General features: G+C 61.0%; 1 protein-coding gene across 3 annotated transcripts in view; it reads right to left on the bottom strand.

Moving 5' to 3' along the window:
* Positions 1-2,720: 2,720 nt before the first annotated feature.
* Positions 2,721-17,294, bottom strand: part of TRAPPC9 (trafficking protein particle complex subunit 9) — a 415,657-nt gene continuing 401,083 nt past the window's right edge. For all 3 annotated transcript variants that reach the window (XM_055431945.2, XM_055431946.2, XM_055431942.2), the window contains 2 exons: positions 4,078-4,298; positions 2,721-3,541 (listed from right to left, as the gene is read on the bottom strand). In XM_055431945.2, the coding sequence (XP_055287920.1) occupies positions 3,374-3,541; positions 4,078-4,298 (389 nt within the window). In that variant the 3' untranslated portion in view covers positions 2,721-3,373. The remainder of the gene's footprint in view (positions 3,542-4,077; positions 4,299-17,294) is intronic.

Here is a 17,294-nt window from a genome sequence, read left to right as displayed (position 1 = left end):
ATGGGAGGACATGCAGGCAACAGGAGTGGGGGAGAAGTGGGAATCAGTATTCACGAGGAGTTGCTCTCACCTGTAGTAAAGTTGGAGATCAAACAAAACTCTTAACATGAAAGTTCCCATGAAGTATTTTCATCTCCATTTATTCAGATGGAAGAAAAAAAAAAATCACATCCAAAGTGACGTGTCTGAGGTCGCAGAGTTGACAAATGGCTAAGTCTGAGTTCAGCACCTCCGGCGTCTTCCCGTGGACCCGGACTCTGCTCAGTGAATTTCGGATGACAGAGTCTGACAGCGGGGTGATTTTGGGGTTGTTGCAGGCCTGTCCTGCCCGAATGGACCAAATGTCAGGAGGGCAAGGCCAAGCTGGCTCAGCTGGTGAGATGAAAAGGACATGGGCTATTCCTGGCTTAGCCTTCTCTGGCCCTCGGAGGGAGGAGGGGTCCAGACACAGAAGCTGTAGGACTGCAGCACCCAGGAGCTGGCAGTCTGGGACCTTAAGAACCAGGACGCATCATCCAGACAGCAGAACCGGGATCTGCTGCCTCGGTCGCACAGCTGGAACGACCCAGCCACACAGATGCCCCACCCTACTCTACACGGCTCCCCAGCTCCCGCTGGCCCCGCGACAGAGCTTCAAATGTGCACGGTCCACGCAGGGCTGCCCTCGGGCTGGACTCAGTTCATCTCCTCCATCGTGGGAGGCATTCGCAACACAGGCCCCACCTGGCTCACCCTTCAGGGTGCCTGGGTTAGTTCCAGCATCCACTCCTCCAAGAAGCCTTGCGACTTCTCTCGGTGCATCCGGTAACTTCTCTGATAACTGCTGTATTTGTTTGGGAAACTAGAAAACACTTGGGGTTCCCATGACCCTCCTCAGGTATGATAGTTTGCTAGAACAGCTCAGAGTATTCAGGAAAACACATTACTTACATTGACCAGTTGATTGTAAGCGACATTAAAAAGGATACAGATGAGGAGGCGCCCAGGGCGAGGTCTGGGAGGGTCCCAGGTGCAGGCACTTCTGTCCCTGTGGAGCTGGCATGGACGGCCTCTGGCTTGTGGACGTGTTCACCGACCAGGAAGCCCTCCAAACCCACCGTGGAAGGCTATCTAAAAGGGCTCCGTCTTGAAGGCTTGACTGATTAACTTACCCTCCAGCCCCCTCTCAGGAAGGTCCAAGTTTCTGGTCTCCCTGGGCCTTTCTGGTGACCACGCTGAAGCCACTCAGGAGCCCACCCAGAGCCGCCTCTTCAGAACAAAGGGTGCTCCTGTCACCCAGGAACTTCCAAGGGGGTGAAAGAGCTGTATCGGAGGCTGAGAGCAGAGACCCAGTGTCTATTATGTCACACTTAGCTGATCCTGGAAAATGGCAATGGGGGCCACGGCCCCCACTCCTGACCCCCAAGGTTCCCTGGAATCCCCAGCGCCCCCAGGGCTCCCAAGGCCAGTGTCTGATCTGTTCACGACTGAGGACGGCTGGTGTTCAGGGATGACCCCTGCGGGCTGGACACACACCGGCCAGCTTGTGCTACTGGGGGTGGGCCGGGGCGGAGGCCGCCTTCTCACTGCCCCCAGGCTCCTTGGGGATGTCAGCCCCGGGGACCCACGGGTACTTCTGCACTGGCCTGTCCCCGCCCTGACCCCTCATTCCCCCGTGGGGGTCCCCCACCTCCCAGATGCGCTTCTGTGCCCCAGGGCCCTCAAGCAAATCCCCTCCCTGGGCTGGCCTGTACAAGCAGCCAGGTGTGTACCCTGGGCAGGCCTCGGGAGAAGCAAGGCCCGAGAGGGTGGAGGCTGGTAGAGTGTGGGGAACGGGCGCCACGGGCCTTGTGGCAGCTCTGCCTTTGCACCAGTGCCCCCTCCCTGCCACCACAGGGCAGTTCAGCCCCACTCGGGGCAAGACAGGATGCCCACCCTCAGCCCAGCTCCTGGCAGGCGACAAGCAGCCTGTAAAACTGCTGGGGGCAGCCTGGCCCGTGAGGTGCAGGCTTAGGCCCTGAGATAGAGCTGCGAGTTCCCACCTTCTCCACCGGTGACCCCGCCGAGAGACAGAGACAGACCCGGCTCAGGCCGCCTGCGGCCCCGAGCTCCGTCCCCCCAGAGTAGGCGAAGGCAACCGTCACGGGGGCGTGCGGCCAAGGCCGGTTACAGGACAACCCCCTCCAAGCTTCACCTCGACTTCTGGAGGCCAGTGTCACCCCCAAACACCTTCCCAAGTGTGTGTGTATCTCAGGTGTGTGCTGAGTCGCTCAGTCGCGTCCGACTCTTTGCGACCCCGTGGACTATACAGTCCGTGGAATTCTCCAGGCCCGAACACTGCAGTAGGTAGCCTGTCCCTTCTCCAGGGGATCTTCCCAACCCAGGGATCAAACCCAGGTCTCCCACGTTGCAGGTGGATTCTTTACCAGCTGAGCCACCAGGGAAGCCTGTGTGTATCTCAGGAGAGGAACTGAAAGGCTGGGGAGGCCAGAGCCATCCTGGGGGCTGGGGACCGCGGGGCGGGACTTGAGACGGTGTTTACAGAGAGATGAGAACCAGGCCCAAAGAGCACATGCTTGGGAAGGGGCTGGGCTTCACAAGGACAGACGGACACAGCTCCAACCCTGCTGGCCACCGGCCATGCGGGGTCGCAGGAATCCCTACCTGAGCCGGGGGCTGACGACTTGGGGAGGGGGGGCGGCCGCCTGACTGCGCTGGACAAGCAGAGGCAAGGATGCAGGTGACCAGCAGAGAGGCAAGGTAGGCCCTTTATTGGAGAATCTGTCACCGATACACAGACACACACGGGCCATGCCCCCGAGCCGGCCTGGAACCAGCCCAGGGCCCAGGACAGCTGACGCGGGGGGTCCACTCCCCGGGGCGGGGGGGCTCTCGGTGCCAGCCACGGTACCGCCCCTCCCCGCTCTGCGGCCTCAGCATCCCCAGGACAAGAGCCAGCCCTCGGGGGTTTTCAAGGGCCAAGGGGCCGGGGGAGGTGCCCCAGACCCACCAGGAAGGGTCCCTCCCTTATGCTTGCCTTCTCTTCCTACCGGCTGGGTTGTGAACCCGAGGTCACGGAAACAGGTGCAGGGACCCCAGGCCTGGGCTGGGTGGATGGGCCACACTCTGGGGTCTGGGTCAGCATCTGCCTTATCCCAAGCTTGCAGGGGGGCCCCGACAGGCAGGGTGGGAAGGGGCGAGGCTGCCGTGTGCGGGGGGGCCCCTGCGAGTCCCAGGGAGGACGTGGCGGGCAGAGGTGGGGAGAGCGGACTGGGCCCTGGGGGCCGGGAGGAGGGGACGGGTGTCGTGGCAGCAGCTGTGGCCCTGTCCCTGGGGCCGGGGGCCTCTGGTCGTCTCTCCCTGCCAGATCTGGGACCCAGGACGGGGCGGGCGCTCAGGCTTGAGCCTCCAGGGCACGCACATGCACACTGGGCAGGCAGAACCAGGATGGGGGCAGCTCCTTGCTGGGGCCATCCTCGTGGAACCGGATGTGGAGGAAGAAGTCGCCCGTGTAGAGGAAGAGGAGCGCCCCGAGGCAGGCCGCCTGGCCCGACGGCTGCACCTGAGAGAGGCGGCAGAGGTGAGAGCCAGGAGTCACAGGGCCCCTAAAGCCTGGGGAGACCCGGGGCCGACCGGATGTGGGGGCGGGGGAGGACCCCCAGGCCTGGCTGTGCGACCCTCCAGGGTGTCTCTGCGGTGTTGCCCCCGGCAAGTCCCTGCACCTCTCTGCACCTCAGCTCCTATCCCGGGAAGGAGCTGACAGCACTTCCCTCCCTGGGCTGTCTGGGGGTCAGCGAGCTGGGGAGTGTTTGGGGACAAAGGCGCATGTCCCCCGGTTAGCGGAGCGGGAGGACCGTGCCTCGTGACCTCATCTGCTCCTCTGGGCTCAGTCACCGCTGAGCAACGGGGAGCTGCCCGCAGCAGGCAGGGCAGTGGTGCCCTGGATGCCCCACCCCAGCTCCTCGACAGCCCCGCCTCGCCATCGTGGCCCTGCTCCCGGGACTCGCATATGGAGACGTGAACTGTCTGGGGTCTCCGGGAGAGCCAGGTGGACGAGGGTCAACGCAGAGCCTCTGCCGCCCCAGGGGAGGGCCCTACCTTGTCCAGGTAGAAGGTGCCGGAGCCCACGAAGGACACGGCGTGGCGCAGGTCATAGTTGTGCACGCCGTTCTGGTGGTCCTGAAAGGGCACCACGCTGAGGGCGAAGGGGCCCACGCTGCGCGGGCTCCGGTTGGTCAGCCGCACCTCCAGGCGCACTGGGTCACCCACCCGGCAGGCCGCCGCCTGGTGGTCACAGGGCTGTCCGTCCACCAGCACATCTGCAGGGACACAGGGCGCCAGAGTGTCAGGGCCCCGGCCGCCGGCCTGCCGCCCCGTTCACCAGCTCCTCCACCCGCCACGACTGCCTCCCACACTGTGCCAGCCTGGGGGCAGGACACCTGCAGGGCCCAGTGCCTAATCTCCTGACCTGCAGGCTGGGGAATCCCAGGGGGCCTCCTAGATGCCCCCGGCTGGAAGGACTAAGCTCTGGCCCTAACCCCCAGGGGCTCCTGCAGGTGGCAGGCAGCCAGGAGAGGGACTCGGACCTGGAGGGGACCGTATGCAGGCCAAGGACCAGGCAGGGGCCCGGCCAGGTGGGCCTCTATGGAGTCACCTGCAGGGTGATCTGCCCAGAGGCCCCCCATGAGGGCTGGGCTGGCCCTGGGGGCTCCAGGGAGACGGGACGGCAGCTGGGGGGAGGCCTGGGGGTCACAGAGCAGGCTGAGCACTGTCAAGCAGGGGACAGGGAACAAGGGGCTGCACGAGGTTGGGGGTCGGGCAGGCAGATGGGAGAGGCCACACTGTGACCCCCAAGCAGGCCGGCCAGGGGACTGCTCTCCGGCCCGGGCGCAAGGCACAGGCTGGGAGGTCAGAGTGATGAGTGTCCTGAAAATAGGCAGAGGAGGGAGGAACTGAGCAGCTTCTCCCGAATCCTCCCACTCACCCTCCCTGGGCCCCGGCATCCTCTCCTTTAGGAGATAGAGGAAAGTCTACTTCACAGAGGTTTTGCGAGAACCAGAAACCCGAAAGCAGGGGGGCTGGGGCGCACGGCTGCCCCGCCGGATCTTATCACCGGCACCCACATCCACCCTGGGCGGCGGAGACTGTGCAGGGCGGGACAGGTCCCGGACCGGCTTTAATCCCCAGCCCACAGGGACACTTGGCATTTATACAGCTTCTCCAGGCCCTTTCTCACCTGGGCTGGTGGTGAATGCGGATGGGGTCAGGTGAGCCAGCACAGTGCAGTGCCAACACGATGGACAGAGAACACCCGGGCCAAGGACCCAGTCCTGCCAGCTTTTCCTGGGCTTCTGTGTCCAGGAGGGCTGCAAACCACAGCCTACCTGCCGGTGGGCCACACACAAAACCTGGAGAGTCCCAACCCCAGGGAGGGGGCCCCCCGGAGAGGTGAGGAGGCCTGTCTTCTGACCCTCAGGCTGTGGGGTAGCCATGCACCAGAGACCTCGAGCTGGGGGTTCCTTGGGAGCGGTGGGTGGGACAGACAGAACTCTAGCTTTGTGATGTCTAACCTTCCTGAGAGACCCCCGGAACCCTGGACCTGTACCACCCAAGTGGGGGTGTGGGAGACAGAGTGAAACCCCCAAAGATGTCCACGCCCTAACCCCTAGAGCCCGAGTGGGGTGTTCCCACACGTGGTAAGGACCCTGAAAAGCCGAGTAGCTTGGAGCATCCGGGCGGCCCGATGTCATCATCTCCAAGGTCCTTGTAAGGGCGGGAGGGGCAGGAGAGAGCCCGGGGAGGCTGTGTGGCCGGGGAGGCGGAAGACGCTCAGAATAAAAGGCAGCTTTGACCACAGGGTGGCCCCTGACGCTGGTCTCCAGGGCCCTGCTCGGCCCTAAGCCAGGTTCCTCGCCCTCCCTGCGTTCCAATCACACTGCTTCTTCATCCCAGTCCCCCTGCAGGCCTAGTCCATCCCGGCCCCAGTCCACCACCGGCCGGCACACCTGGGCCCCTCCTGGGAGAGGCAGTCTCTAACCGCACAGCATAGTGCCTTCCTGCCCAGCACTCCCTCACTCTGCATCTCCTGACCCTCGGCATCTTCTCTCAAGTTTCCTCGTTTGCACACCTGTTTGGTAACTGTGTTCCGCTCTTCTTGCCCCAGCACCTGGGCCAGGCGGGCACTCTTCTATTTCATCTTTGTTGACCAAATGAATGGATGAATCAGAGAGTGGATGAGTGGGCTTTGGGGCTGGGGTCAGTTCAGCTCAGTTCAGTTGCTCAGTCATGTCCGAGTCTTTGCGATCCCATGGACTGCAGCACGCCAGGCCTCCCTGTCCGTCACCAACTCCCGGAGTCCACCCAAACCCATGTCCATTGAGTCAGTGATGCCATCCAACCATTTCATCCTCTGTCGTCCCCTTCTCCTCCCACCCTCAATTTTTCCAAGCATCAGGGTCTTTTCAAATGAGTCAGTTCTTAGCATCAGGTGGCCAAATATTGGAGCTTCAGCTTCAGCATCAGTCCTTCCAATGAATATCAGGACTGATTTCCTTTAAGATGGACTGGCTGGATCTCCTTGCTGTCCAAGGGACTCTCAAGAGGTTCAAATCCCTCTCAAGGGGCTCACAGGCCCCTTGGGCCCCCCTGGAGCTCAAAGAGACTGGGCTAGCCCCTCCAGTGTCCCGCAGAGGGGACCTCAGAACCGAGCTGCCACTGCCCAGCTCTGATCCTGACTCGCACGCCAGGCTTTTGTGGCAGAGATTATTCGTGCAGGAGCAGCTCATGTTGTAAGAAACCTCCTGGGAGCGGATTAGCATCTTCCCTTGGAGCATTAAATCGGGCTGCAGTCCATCTCCTCCCGCCGCCCCCAGCCCGCTTCTCCTTCACTTTTAATACCAGCAGGCGTCACGGACTTCATTCTATCTGGCCCAGGATCCCTCCCGAAGCGGCTGCCACGTTTATGCTACAGCACGTCGCCAGGCTCTGGCAGGAACACAGCTATAAATAGAAGGCAAGAGGAGGGAAGGGCCTGCAGGCCCACTCCGGCAAGGGAGGCGCGGGGAGAAAGGCAGCTGGCCAGTGCCGGCCAAGAGCGGCCACCATGGGGACGCGGGGCGGGGTTCACGTGGGGAGAGTGCGCGGAGGGTGGGGGAGCTGCCCGCACCCCGAGGCTGCACCTGGAGGCAGAGTGAGCACGACGTTGGCCCCCCACCCACCCATCAGAGCCTCACCCAAGGCCAAGAAGCCTCCCCCAGCGGCCTCACGGGCTCCTGGAGGACAGAGGGCACAGGGCACAGGCGTGGTCTCCACGGGTTTTGAGCAGGGATGCTGCGGTGTAGAGAGGAGACGAGGCTGCCAGGGCCCTGATGGAGGGTCTGCCCCCCGGGGGGCGCGTGCTGTAGTCCTGCTTCTGGGGCGGGGGCCAGGTCTTTGTGCCTTGGCTTCCCCTCTCTCCCAGGAGGGGTGGGAAGAGCTCTGCTTCCCCAGGCGGGGCCGGTTTTAGACCCCCGCCCAGCCTCACCAAGGCGCCGCTGCACTCTGCCTGGAGGGAGCTGGCCTTCCTGGTGCCCAGGAGACACGGGGCACAGCACTCACCGCAGAGGGTTCCTGGCTCAGAGGAGCCTAGCAGCAGGGGCAGGGCCCGAGGGGAGGGGATGTCCCAGCTCGGCCTCCGCACCCAGGCCCCCCTCCCTCCCCACCGCCCCCCACAGGCACTGCCCGCCTCTCATCTCACCATTGCTGTCCTTGGGGGTGACAGGAGCGCCTGAGGGCACCCTGGCCACTGTCCTAAGGTTTTGTCATCTTACGCAGTCCCCAGACCAGGCCCGCCAGGTGGCACAGACACGGCCCCACCCACAGGGGACCCTGTCCCAGGTGCACAGCTGAGTACCCAGCTCCCCCGGGAACCCTGATGGCCAGAGTGCGCGTTATGTTTCATACAGCTTTACTGAGACTTAGTTCGCAACCCACAGCTCACCCACTGAAGTGCACAATTCCATGGCTTTTCATCTATTCCCAGACCTGAGCAACCATCGCTATAGGCAATGTGAGAGTGTTTTCATCACCTCCAAAAGCGACCCCCTACCCCTTCTCCACTCCCACCTGTCCCCCACCCCCGAACAACCAGGATTCAAGCTTCCAGCTCTACAGACACCCCAGTTCTATGGACTGTCACACAAGAGTGGGGAACCACTCCCTTTTCCAGGCGATCTTCCCAACCCAGGGATTGAGCCTGGGTCTCCTGCATTGCAGACAGATTCTTTACTGTCTGAGCCACCAGGGAAGCCCCCACAACCACACATACTCGGGCTTTAAGAGCAGGCTTCTCTTCCCAGGTGTGATGCTGTTGGGGCTCAGTCTGTGGGCATCTATGCCTTGCTCCTTCTCACGATGGACACACCACAGCTGGTCATCCATGCGTTTGTGGACGGGTACCCGGGTGCCTCCACCCTTGTCTGTTGTGAGCAATGCCACTGCGGACACTCTAAGGCACTGTCTGTGTGGACACAGTTCTCTGGTTCTCGAGGGCACGCACCTCGGAGCGGAATTGCTGGTTGGAATGGGGGAAGCACTTAACCGACCAAGGGATCAATAGGCTGTGCTCTGCAGCAGTGGCGTGACGCTGTCCCACCCGCAGCATTCAGATTCTCCACGTTCCTCCTGGCACTTGCACCTCCCGCCTGTTCTGTCCAGCCATCGCAGAGTGAGCGCCGCGGTATCTCCTGCCGAAACCACACCTGGCCTCATGGTCCGCAGGGTGGACGTGCGCCTCTGCCGTCTGGCCCAGACACAGGTCTGCAAAGGCCTTCTTTCTGGTCTTATTCACGCATCTCTCCCTGGCTGGGAACCTTCTGGAATTCCAATCCCTTAACCCCACTCATCCTCTGGGGCCTGGGGCCAGGCCGAGGGCTGGGATGTAGACCAGGCCCCTCTCCCCATGAGCAGGGCAGAGGACAGAGGGCTGGGCAGATCCAAGGCCAGCACAGCACATCAGGACCCGGGCTCCAGAGAGGCAGCTGGGAGCAGGGGCTCCAGAGCCAAGAGGAGGGCTGGGTGGAGATCGGAGCCTGAGGATGGCAAGTCAGGGACAGACCAATGGTCAGGCTGGCCCTGCGGTGTCTACAGCGTGTCTCCAGTATGGTCCACGGAGTGGGTGGGTATGAAGGTCAGGGGTGGGCAGACGCTCCTGGCACTTGAGAGACACTTGCCAAATGGCTGCGAACAGTCCAGCAGTTCTAAACCACTGTGGACTTTTCAAAAGAAAAGACCTGCCTGGCGGCTCCCTGGAGTTGCACTTCCTAGGTCTATTTTGACGTGTGTGTGTGTTGTGTGTGTGTGTGTTGTGTGTGTGTGTGTTGTGTGTGTGTGTGTGTTTGGGGGTGTGTGTGTGTGTGTTGTGTGTGTTGTGTGTGTGTGTGTTGTGTGTGTTGTATGTGTGTGTGTTGTGTGTGTGTATCCAGGGCCGCGGGCACTCTGAGGCATGGACGATGGGCAGGGTGGGACTCCGAGTGGAGCCTACACAGCATGTTTCCCTGGGGGCCAAAGGAGACACGGAAAACATGAGCAGGCCCCAAGGTCACAGGCAAGTCACTTTTCAGTGGTGAAGAGGGGGCTAGTGGATTTCGTGCTCAACTGACTCATCTAATAGTCTGCTCGTTCCTTCCTTAGGGCCCGGCTCCCACAGTTGGCGGAGGAGGCCTGTTCTTCCCCTGGAGCCTGGACTCCCAACAAGGATGCTGTCCTGGGCTCGTCTTTCTTTCTGGGCCTTTGGTTTCTTTGACAAAACTGGATGGCTAAGCAGACTTACGGTCTGATTCTGGACACAACAGAATCTTTAGAGACACAAGGACTCCACAGGAGGAATGAGTGAGGGGAAGGCCTGAGAGGAGCCGGAGAGAGTCAGGTTCTCAAAGATCTACCAAGCGGGCTTCAGCTAAGATGTATTTGAATTTCAAATTTCACAAGGCACACACATTTTTCTAGTTGACACAAATCTTGGATGGGCCTAGATTTTAGAGCCAAATTTGATTCAGGCAAGGCTAGGTTTGAGAATTAATCAAGCTTTGTCACCCTTTAAGTGAAGCATAAAAAAAAAAACACCTTCAAATGAGAAAAGAACAATAGCTGAGCCTTGGGATGTGGGCTGAGAACCAAGGCAAAGCCCCTGGCCAGTGAGTTCTGCTTCACCCTCCTCAGCACCAGCTGTCCTTGGGAGAAGGCACAGGCAGACCGAGCAGAAAACCCTGTAATTTCCAATGATCCAGTAAAAAGTGGTGAACTTCCTCTGTTGCAAACGTGGCTAGTTGCTTAGTACACAACCAAGGCAGTAAGTCTTCCCTGGGTACCAAAGAGAGCCAAGTCACTGGCCTATTCTCCGTGGCTACTAGGAAGCTCAGAGACAAGAGTGTACTGATCTAGGGCACTGTGTGGGCACTCAGCACCACAGTTCAGTTCACACATACACGCATGCACGCACGCACAGCCTCTCCTAGCCACGCCCACTCCTCCAAGTCTTGACCAGTGCACCAAATATGGTTTCCCTTAGTCCAGAAGTTTCCAATGGTATTTCGCTTCTTTCCTGAAAGAGTTGGCAAAAGAAGTTAGAAGCACAGAAATGCCCTGCAGGTGGGGGTGACGGTGTTCTGGGAGAGGATCTTACACAAAAATAGGCAGTGGGCACCTGGGGAGGAGGTGTGAAACCACACAGTCCGCCTGCACCTTCCCTGCCCTCTGAGCCTCCCTCCCTGTGGGGAAGGGGGTAGGTCCTTCTGTCCACTGTGCAGGGCTGAGACAGCGGGATGTGACGGGAGGAATGCACCAGGTGCAGGGCTGCTCCCGAGAGCTCAGCCCGGGCTGCCCGGGGCCCCAGGGTCACGGGCTCGTCCTGCCCTTGGGCGCTCATCAAGGTGAGCACCGCGTGAGACCAGGGCCCTGCTCTCAAGGCGCCAAACGTCGTGTGTTTTTAAAAGTCACTGAGGTAGCTAATTAGTTCATAAACCAGAATGCCTCCTCCCCAGCACCCGGGGAGGGAGACCGCTCCAGACCCGCACGTGTAATTACCCTCCAGTTGAGAACAGCTCCTGAGGAGCCATTTGGCTCTCTTGGGTAAATAATTTACTTTTACAACTTTTCATTAAAGATTAAAGGGAATTAAATTAAAATTAAGGCGAGCTGGAGGGGGGACGCGTGAGGCTGGGAGCTGGCTCGTGGAGATGTTCTCAGGCTTCCTGGGCACGTCTGCGCAGGGGCTGGTTGGTGGGGAGCCCGAGGCGGCTGTGGCCCACGTGGCCCATGGCTGCCAGGGACCCTGCAAACCTGCGTCAGTGATGGGGAGAAACGCACTCGGCCCACACCACCCGCCGGGTCAGGGGTCCCCCTGCCCATGGTCTTCCTCCCGGGCGAGCAGGGTGGCAGAGCTCAGACCACGTCCTGGTTCCGGGAGAGCCAGAGCTTCTGCCTCCTCCCCTGATGCAGCCAAAGGGCTGCAGTGTGGAGCTGGGAGACAGCTGAGCTCCAACCTGAGGCAGAGGAGTGCCCAATAGGCTCAAGGGGTGACGGCGGGGACCATGGGTGAGCCGGGAGATGGCTGAGCTCCAACCCAGGGCAGAAACATGCCCGACAGGCTCGAGCGGTGACGACGGGAACCATGGGCAGCGGTGCAGGCGCAGCTCAAGGTTGGGTGGGTGTGAAGAGCCTGTGTTTGGGGCAGGGTCTTGCCGGAGGGTGCCGTGCTGCTGGCTGGTCCCCTGTCTCCTCCCTGGCAGTGCGCCCCAGCCCCAAGGACTCAAGGCCCTGCCCACCTGCCCTGTCTGCCTGGGGGCCTGCTGGGCTGGCCCTTCCCTCATGGAACACTTGCCCTTGAGACGTTCTGGCAGGTGGAGGCCGGCTGGGTGTTCACCAAACCAGTCCCTTTCCCCCAGGGCTTGGTGCCCACAGCAGTAAGGCGTGGACGCAGGCTTGAGTCACGGCCAGGGGACAGTAGGGGGACAATGCCACACACCCTGCAAAGCTAGCCCACAGACTCATCCCTCCTGCAGTCCCTGCTCGGCCGGGTGACAGAACTAAAGACGCTGAGACAGGACCGCCAGGGACCGCCCCATGAGCCCCAGACAGACCCCACCACCCACACCATGAGACATAAAGTAAGCCTGCTGTGTTGGGCCCCTGAAATTTGGGGCTGTTTGTTACAGCTGTGCAGCTTACAGGCCTCCAGAGCTCGTCTATCCAAACCGTCTCCTTTCAGAAGGGACGCTGGGACCCGGTGCGGAGCCAGTGTGCCCAGGGCCGGGCTGTGAATCTGATGCTGGGTGGGTCCTGGGATCCAGGGGCCCCTCCCTTCCCCTCTGGAACAGAAGTGCCTTCTGCACAGGGAACACCACCACTGCATGCTGGAGACAGGGCCTGCATTAAGTCCTCTGCCTTCAACCTCCTCTTTCTGGACAAGCACCTCAGATGACCGACGATAAACCAGGGGAAAAAACGGGACAAAAGAATGAATGCTGTGCCTGCTGGCTGGTGGCATTATGCAAAGACATCATTCTGAAGACAGCAGAGAATTTAAAATGACTCCGCTGTCCCCGAGCAGCATCCCTACCTTTTCAATCTCTCATTTTTCATCTTCTCTCAAGACTTTCTCAATAAAGCGGTGATCACTGCCACCCAGGCAGGCCTCTCTGCGGCTCCCGTGGCTCTGCACCCAGCCTGGTCCTCCCCACACAAGGTCACCCCAGCCCCGGACCGCCTCATCCTCAGGGTCAGACCACACAGGTCGCTGCTAGCACCAGGAAGATAGGGAGGAATCTAAGTCCTTCCTTCCCAGATGAGAGAGCTGAGGGCTGGAGGGAGGGGCACGTGTGTGTTGGGGGGTCATCCCAGCGGGCACAGGAAGGGGCTGTGCAGCTGGTTTCATTCCACTGGACCTTTGCACAGGCTGTTAAAGCTGCCCTGTCTGCCTGTCCAGCTCAGCCTCACCTGCGCTGCGCTCAGCACTCGGCATTTACCTGGGGTCCTGCCTGCACAAAAATGTGTGCACGCCTTCCTCCGTCCCCTGGTGCCCAGCAGGGCCCGGGTACGTTGGGTCTCCCCAGGATTTGCAGACCTTCTGCTGTCTGGTAATGGGGCCAGGCCTAGAAGCCAGGTCTCTGGATTCCTGGGTCAGTCCAGAGGATTGGAGGGTGGGGGGAGACAGCTAAGAAGAAGAGAAAGGGTTTCCATTGAGAAGATGTAAAAGGGTACTGATACAGGATTGATGGCCTCCAGAGTATTCTAGACCAAGCTGAAGGCCGCCTGCCGCTCCTCCTCTGCTTTCCCTTCCCAGCGCCCTGTGACACCCCTCCTGCCATCCATCACCTCCTCACAGGACCCCCGATACTCTCTGCCTTGCCAGCTCCTCTGGTCCTTTCCAAAACTCAGCTCGAGCAGCACTATATCCAGGAAGACTTCCTGAATCACACCCAGCCTTGAACAAGGCTATATCATGTATAGCCTCATGCCAGGATTTTCCACTGACAAAATGTCTCATTGATTTGAAGCTCATTGAAGGTGAGCTTTTTGAAGGCAGGGCTCAGGGTTCAGTCACTGACCTGATGAATGAACAAGGCCTGCCTATGGCTTGCTGTGTGACCTTAGGGAAATCACTTAACTTCTCTGAGCCTCTGCTTGCTCATCTATATATAACATGGGAGAAATGAACTGGATGGCTTCAAGACAGGCTTCACGGTGCTCAGGCCTGGGCTCAGCCCTCCAAGTCCACTTCAGACCATTCTCTCTACTGAGCCAGGGCGGCATGCGGGCTCACTTGGCATCTAGTCGCTGTGCCAGGACTGTCCCCCCACAGCCCCCAGCCCCAGTCTCAGCCTTTTTGCACACGGCCCAGGGCCTGACACCTGCCTGGTTCTCGATCAACATTTATCATGTCAAACAGACTCTTTAAGTAGTGACAGCCAAAGCTTCCCATAGACACGTAGCATCCCAGAGCACACAGATCATTCAGGAAGGACACGGGCCACAAGAGAACCTGCCTAGCGGCCTGTGCGCCCAAACCACGGGGCCGGGCCACTGGACAGACAGGGCGGTGCTGAGCCGGCTGCCCTGTGACAGACTGGGATCGGGGTCGGGCCACTCCTGGCTGTGAGAAGGGGCACCCGTTGAGCCCCCAGGGCACTGCCCTGCTGAGATGTGGCCACCAGCCCTTTGGCAGGTGGTGGGCTTAGGGGCTCAGGAGGAGGCGGTAAGGGAGCCCCCCGTGGACCCTCTGCCCCGGCCAGGGCAGGCAGCACCGCAGAAAGCCCCTTGGTGGATCTCAGTGTGTATGGCAGGGGGTGGGGCTGAGGCCTGCACAAACCCACTGCCCCTGCCCCGACCCGGGGCACAGGGGTCAGACAGGGCAGGGAGACTCCAGAGCACACCAGCCTGCAGACGATGGGCCCGCCAGGCCGTCCACACGGCAAGGACCTTGTGCTGGGCCTGAACACCCTCACCAGAGGCAACCCTGTGGACGGAAGCCCTGGCCTGGCGGGCCCCTGAGCAGCCCAGAGGCTCCGGGGGGCTGACACACAGGAGGGTCCAGACTTTCTTGGACTAAGGCGGGCCCCCTGCAAATGAGTGTGGGCCAACCAGCTCCTAGGGGCCCGTCTCCCAGGGGCCTGTGCCAGCTCCCGTCTGCTGCCCTCCATGTCCCCTTCACCGGAGCCGCGCCCAGTGGAGGACAGGTGTCCAGGGGCTGCTGCCTCTCCTGCTGGCCGGGCCCCCCGTGTGCAGAGGAGGAGCTGGGGCCAGGCTGCACACCGTCCCGCACAGCGTGCTGGGGCCAGGCCGGGCTCAGGCTATGGGGCCGCCTGGGCAGCCCTGAGCCGGAAGAGAAGGCCTTAGCCCAGGGGCCCACAGCTGACTCATGGCCCTCTGCCCCCAGACGAGCCTCGCACCGCTCTGGAAGGACTGCTGGCTTCTCTGATGCACTCAGTGGCCCCAGAGGCCCCACAGCCAAGAAGGTTTCCCTCTCCCTGCAGGCTCCTGTGCCCTTGCTCCCTCCTCCGAGAAGCCCTCCTGCACCTGCCCAAATACAGCAAGGAGCCCCTAAAGCTCCTGCCAACTCCCCCCCCCCGCCACAATTCCTGGCCCTGTCTGTCTCTGAGTTTAAAGCTCTGAGCTGTGACTGCTTTTTTCTTAGCATCAAGCAGGGCGTGAGCTCCTCCAACGTCACCAGGGCTTCGTAGCCCCCAGCGGTGAGGCTCCAGGCCCTCAGTCCCTGCTCAGACCCCCGGCAGCCTCCTTCAGTGCTGGCTGATGGAATGGGTGAGCTCTCAAATCTCTTCCAGGTCACGGCACTTCCCATCTGGCCCTGCTACAGAAAACAGCAGGCCTGTCCCCCCAGCCCCCAGCCTCAGGGCCTGCGTTTAAATTTGCAGAGGACGAACTTCTCACCCCCTTGGCTAGGGACCCCTATGAGAAGGCCTCTCGGCTCAGAGGCTGCGTCCACCCTCCGCTCCTGTAAACGGGTCGAGCCTCAGTCGAAAGCTGACATGGGCCTCACTGGTTGTTTGCCCAGTGGTTTCTCATTAACTGAAAATGAAAAATTAAAGACAAAAAGTCTCCAGGGATGCAGGAGGGTGGGGGTGGGGATTAGGGGCTCGCTGATGACCCTGGGGAACTGGGCCTCCACCACTCCCCGGAACACAGTCACCTCCCTGGACCATGTCCGCAGCTCGGGTACAGCAGGGCCGGGGCAAGGCCAGCCCGTGTGACCTCACCAGACCTCCCGTGACACCAGGCCGTGTCTCCGCAGCCTTCATTACCTGCTGGCAATGGCTGAGCGAGACCGGGAGGGGTCCGCCTGCTCCTGTGTCCCCAGCAGGTGCTCAGGACACGAAGTGACCCAGCGCTCCCCATCCTGCAGCAGCAGGCGCACCAGGGCCACCACCTGCTCGGGGCCCCTGGGTGTGTGGGGCTGCCTCTTCCCTGGGGAGCTGGGGGGATGGCAGCGCGATGTCATCAGGGCACCGAGCTCTGGGGGGCAGGGCACACGTGACCCCCGCCCAGCCTCAGAGGCTATCAGATCCCAGTCTCCTGTGGAGGGGGTCTCTGGTCTAGGAGCCGGCAGGCCCATCTGAGAGCCCCGGCTGAGTCTGGGAAACGCCATGTTCGTGGCTCAGTGAGTGGACCCGGCACCCAAGGCTGGTACAAAAGAAACCCGGGTCACCTGCATTCACCCTAACAGCTTATCACCAGGCCTGTGGCGTGTGTGGCCTAATCTCAACCCGATCACCCCCAAGGAGTGGGGGCCTCGGGACTCCAGGCCTGGGTTCAGACCTCCATGCCAGATGGGTATCCAAAACCTGTGTCTCTGCACTGGAGTAAGTGAATGGTGCGCGATCAGCCCTGGTGCCCTGGCCAAGGCCTGAGGAGCAGATGCGACAGCTGCCCTAACCATAACCCAAACCCTAAACAATAACCCCTAATCCTAACCCCCAACCCTAAACCCCAAACCTTAACCCCTAATTATAACCCCCAACTCTAACCCTAACACCTAACTCTAAAACCCAACCCCTAACCCTAGCCCCAAACCCCTAACCCTAGCCCCGCGGCGCTGCTGCCCCGCCTGCCCCCGCCGCATCCGTGAAGCAAACCCTCTGCCTCTTTCACCTCCCCCTGCCCCCAGCAGCCCCACTTCCGCACACACCCAGGTCCTTTCGTCCGCCCATGTGACCCAGAGCCCTGCCTCCCTGTAGACGGTCGATGGCGTCTCTCAGGCCGGGCCTGCGGTCAGAGGCCGAGCCCCTCAGCCCTGAACAGGCCAGGAAACATCTTGGGAGATGAGTTCACTCAGCCCTGACAGCTGGGGAACCATGGAGCCCTGGGGCCCTGGGGATTCATCAGAGGGTGGGGGCGCTGCGGGGCTCACTTGGTTCTGGAAGTCCCCGGGGCATGTGCCAGCCACCCTGGAGCTCCTCCTAGTGTGACGACACTCTCGGTTGTAAGATGGTGGGTTCACCGCTCACTGCCCCTGGGGTGGGCACCGGTCAATGACTCCTTTAACCCCTGTGCCCCCCAGCACCCTGCTCCCCTGCTGCAGAGAAGGTATCAGTTGCCATTTTATGGATAAGAAGGCTGAAGCCCAGAGAAGTTAAGGAAAGGCTTGGTATCACCTGGGCTGCCCCACACCCGCGCTTGTGCCTGGGACAACTTGACTTAGTCCTGGAGGCCGGTCAGACTCCTTGCCCCTCCGGGAAGTCTGACCTGGGCTCCAGGCGAAGCTCTCCATCCTTACCTGACCCCCAGATGGCATCACAGTTGCCCCTTCCTCCCAGAACCGCCTC

This window comes from Moschus berezovskii, chromosome 16, assembly GCF_049115385.1.
Source record: "Moschus berezovskii isolate FMDL1 chromosome 16, NW_MosBer_1.0, whole genome shotgun sequence".
Lineage (NCBI taxonomy): Eukaryota > Metazoa > Chordata > Mammalia > Artiodactyla > Moschidae > Moschus > Moschus berezovskii.
The sequence above is the reverse complement of the archived record's forward strand: the minus strand, read 5'-3'. Positions and strand labels throughout refer to the sequence as shown.